Here is a 4,080-nt window from a genome sequence, read left to right as displayed (position 1 = left end):
AAAATTAGCAATATGTTTTATTTTGCAAATTTAAATACGTATACTTCCATATATACATAAATGGAAACATAAACATAAATGAAGTTTGCACAAACGTATTTTCAAAAAAGTAGTAGAAGTCAATTACTTAATTTGTAAACATATTAACTTAGTTTACCTTTGAAGATATTTCCAACATTTCAAAACCAAGATTGGTATTATGTGATTAGGTTAACAACATTTGAAATTAACGCGTTGTTAGGATTATTTTCCAACAGGGTGACAATCTATAATTTATAATGGACGAACACGAGTTGGCGTCTATTGTAAATGCGTTCATAGCATCCCAACGACAGTTGTTACTAATGTTGGAGCTCTTGAAGAACGATACGAAGAGGATAACGTACATCCCGTATGAAACTAGGCATAGGATTAGACAGTTAGCTTACTTTTGCATGATTCATGGCTCAAACCTTGTCTGTCGCCAAAGTACGAGAATGGACTGAAGATGTTTCGCCATTCTGTGTCACTTACTAAGGACCATTGCTGGACTAACGTCGATGGAAGTCGTCGATGTTGAGGAGATGGTAGCAATGTTCCTCCACATTCTGGCGCACGATGTGAAAAATCGTGTCATTCAACGAGAGTTCATGCGGTCGGGTGAGACAATTTCCCGCCATTTTAACATGGTCTTGTTGGCTTTCATTCGACTTCATGAGGAGCTTTTGAAAAAACCACAACCAGTGCCTAATGAATTCACAGATCAAAGATGAAGGTGGTTTGAGGTACACATTTATCTCGAACAATGTACTTCCAACACAACGACGTTAGTTCTTCTCAATAATTTGTAGTTATGCGTTGCAGAATTGCCTAGATGCATTAGATGGAACGTACATAAAAGTCAACGTTCCAGCAAGTGATCGGGCTAGGTATAGAACACGCAAGGGGGAGGTGGCCACAAATGTACTTGGCGTGTGTGACACGAAAGGAGATTTCGTTTACGTACTTGTCGGTTGGGAAGGATCAGCTGCGGACTCACGCATCCTCCGTGATGCCCTTTCAAGACCTAATGGGCTTAAGGTGCCTAAGGGTAAGTAACAACGGCATTGTACCTATGCAATTTTGCAAGTAACAGCTGCGACATTTTAATCGTGCATTGTGATCACAGGCTATTACAACCTGGTTGATGACGGGTACCCAAATGCGGAGGGTTTCCTGGCACCATACAGAGGCCAACGCTATCACTTACAAGAATGGCGTGGCCCTGAAAATGCACCTTCAACGTCGAAAGAGTTCTTCAATATGAAGCATTCGTCTGCTCGTAATGTAATCGAAAGAGCATTCGATGTCTTGAAGGGTCGATGGGCAATACTGCGGGGAAAGTCATACTACCCTGTACAAGTTCAATGTCGCACAATACTCGCATGTTGTCTCCTCCACAACCTTATCAATAGGGAGATGACAAACTTTGATATACAAGACAACATAGATGAGGTTGATTCCACCCACGCGACTACTGCCACCGATGACATACATTACATAGAGACATCAAATGAGTGGAGTCAATGGAGGGACGACCTTGCAGAAGAAATGTTTAGTGAATGGGAGTTGCGTAACCAATAGAAAAATTAAATGTTCCCCGTTCATTTTCATACTTAAGTAGTGATTGTAATAGGTATTATTTTGTCATAGTTTTTGTAACATGATTATTTTGAATGTATTGGTTACGCAAGTAACTTACTGCCAAACTATTTTTCAGTAGGAGTTCACTGTACTATGAAACTAATCGTATGTATGTTATCTAATCATACGGAACTTAATGAAACTAATATGTTTGCGTTTTACTTCTAACATGACAAGTTCATCGAGACTACCTAAACATACTTGGACTAAATGTCACATCCCCTCCCGGACTACCTGCTACCTTAGACCGAAAGATGGCGTGAAGCCAACGAACAACGCTTTTCTGTACCTGTATCTGTCCACTCTGCTTAAAACTTTCATGTGATGAACTTGCCAATCTAGTATATAAACTATTGTACATGCCACAAAACACAGCGGATCCTAGGCTAGTCAAACACAGCTAGTCAAACACATACATGAAGTGTACCTCAAAATTTACCGATTTCACGAGTAAACCTAAAGACACCTTAATCAAAATATAACCAACAAAATTTACACAACTACAGCTCCTAAAGCTTATACAAACTGTGGAATATCTATAACATACAAGGGTGTATATACATCACAACACAACAGACTCTATGCCCAACTCAAAACACGTACTAGCAATCGATAATGAAGCTTCCGCAGACTAAGGCAGTCTATCAGGCACCGGGAACTCGATCTCTACCTGGAAAATGGGTAAAACATTTTGGAAAGGGTGAGCTATGAAGCTCAGTGAGTGACTCAGTTTAAAACTATGAATTTAAAGATAAGAGCACGTGAAAACTTTACACATATAAATCTGTTAATACAAGTCGTAAATGTAAATGTGTAGTAGTAAGAATAGCTTCATTAAATACTCAGCATGTTCATCATTGAAATCTAGCAAGGCATATCAAGTATATTGAAGCATTTTAACTAACATGACGAATCTACGTTGTGTAGGGTACACCTAGTACAACAACGTTTACAAGCACTACGATGTAGTGGGGCCCGCCCAGCACTCCCATCGTCTTTGTCGTAGTGGGGTTCGCCCAGCACTCACGACAGCATCGTTGTTACGGAGTACACTCAACGTCAACAACGAAATCTAACCAGTGTGTGCACACGGTAATCTCTAGCCTCAGGCTCAAGATCTCAGTCATGTAGTTAATGAAAATTTCATAAATCATCTTAAAATATTAAAACATGTCTGCTTATAAATTTTATGTAAACCCGATATTTTCTTGGTTTTATTTCTTTAAATGTGGAAAGAAAAAAAAAAGAAAAAGAAAATGGAAAATAAGTGTAAATATATATATATATATATTTATATATTAAATAGTTTTATTAAATAAAGTAAAGAAAAGAAAGAAAAGAAAGGATAAAAAGAAGAAAAGGATAAGAAAATTTCATTTTTTCTTTTCTTCTTCTTCTTCTTCTTCTCTTCCCTTCACCGCCAAGATTTTGAAGACATCCAAGTTTCATTTTTTTTTTCTTTTTCCTTCTTCAATTTGCAGAGAACTTCTAAGAGAGAGTTTGAAGAAGAAGAGAAATTTTACTAGAATTTTTTAGGTTGAAGAAGAGGAGGAGAACTCAAGCAAAGTGTATCAATGGCTGAATTTTAGTTCATTCTGCACATCACTGGTTTTTAATTCGGTTTGAACTCTTCAAAAGGAATTAAGAGGTGAGATTTACATTTACTGAAAGTTAACTCATTTTTAAACAAACTTTATGAAGAACGTTGGAGCAAATTCGGATATTCATTTGGTGCTTTTTGATGAAGAAAACAGGGCAGTTGGTTTTCACTCGAAATCAGAAGGTCTCTGGTTTTTCTTGTATTTCAGAGTGTATCGGTGGAGTTAGAATCTCTATTTGGTATGGTTGGAAAGCTTATTCAATTGACTACAACTTTCATGAAGAAATTGTAAACCAAAAACGACTAAATATCAGTTAAATTGTAGGGACAAGTTAAAGAGGTCGTGTGCGCGCGATTCTGGAAGTGGTTCTGTTTTGAGGGTTATATGTGTTTATGCACGGGGAATCAGATTTATATGTCTTCAGGTAAGTTTTAGAGGATCTCAAAATGAAGATTTTGATATAAAAAACACTCATTTTGGTTAAGTATTGAGAAAGTTATAGTCCTTTGAAGTTTATCTTAGAAATCTGGAAATTTTAGAGAATTGTTGAAATAGGATTTTATTTCTTAAGCTTTGTTTTCGTGAGCGTCATCTTTGGTGCGACATGTTATGTATATCTTTAGGAAACCACAATGTTTAGAGTTTTAATACTCGGTTGGGTTGTTGGCAGGCCGAGAAGAATTAAACCGAGCTTATAGACCAAGGATCTAGCCCAAGACTGTGAGTGACAAAACCAACTTTGAAATATTTTCCATAATTGTTATTATGATTGAATGCGATAAATGTTTATTTACGAAGCCATGAAAAGTATTTGAAT

At 37.0% G+C, this 4,080-nt stretch overlaps 1 protein-coding gene across 1 annotated transcript; it reads left to right on the top strand.

Annotated features, from left to right (window-relative positions):
* The first annotated feature begins 539 nt into the window (after positions 1 to 539).
* Positions 540 to 1,602, top strand: LOC127149728 (protein ALP1-like). The gene is made up of 3 exons (XM_051085596.1): positions 540 to 722; positions 844 to 1,069; positions 1,148 to 1,602. The coding sequence occupies exons 1-3, from the start codon at positions 540 to 542 to the stop codon at positions 1,600 to 1,602; spliced, it is 864 nt and encodes a 287-aa protein (XP_050941553.1).
* Positions 1,603 to 4,080: the final 2,478 nt, after the last annotated feature.

Source organism: Cucumis melo, chromosome 6 (genome assembly GCF_025177605.1).
Source record: "Cucumis melo cultivar AY chromosome 6, USDA_Cmelo_AY_1.0, whole genome shotgun sequence".
Classification (NCBI taxonomy): Eukaryota; Viridiplantae; Streptophyta; class Magnoliopsida; order Cucurbitales; family Cucurbitaceae; genus Cucumis; species Cucumis melo.
Note: the sequence above shows the minus strand (reverse complement) of the source record. Positions and strands in the feature narration are given on the sequence as shown.

Excerpts from the sequence above, each read along its gene's own strand:
- LOC127149728 (XM_051085596.1), top strand. The coding sequence starts at position 540 with ATGGAAGTCGTCGATGTTGAGGAGATGGTAGCAATGTTCCTCCACATT. Across the intron at positions 723-843 it reads TTTTGAAAAAACCACAACCA|AATTGCCTAGATGCATTAGA; the intron begins GTGCCTAATGAA and ends TATGCGTTGCAG. Across the intron at positions 1,070-1,147 it reads TGGGCTTAAGGTGCCTAAGG|GCTATTACAACCTGGTTGAT; the intron begins GTAAGTAACAAC and ends TTGTGATCACAG.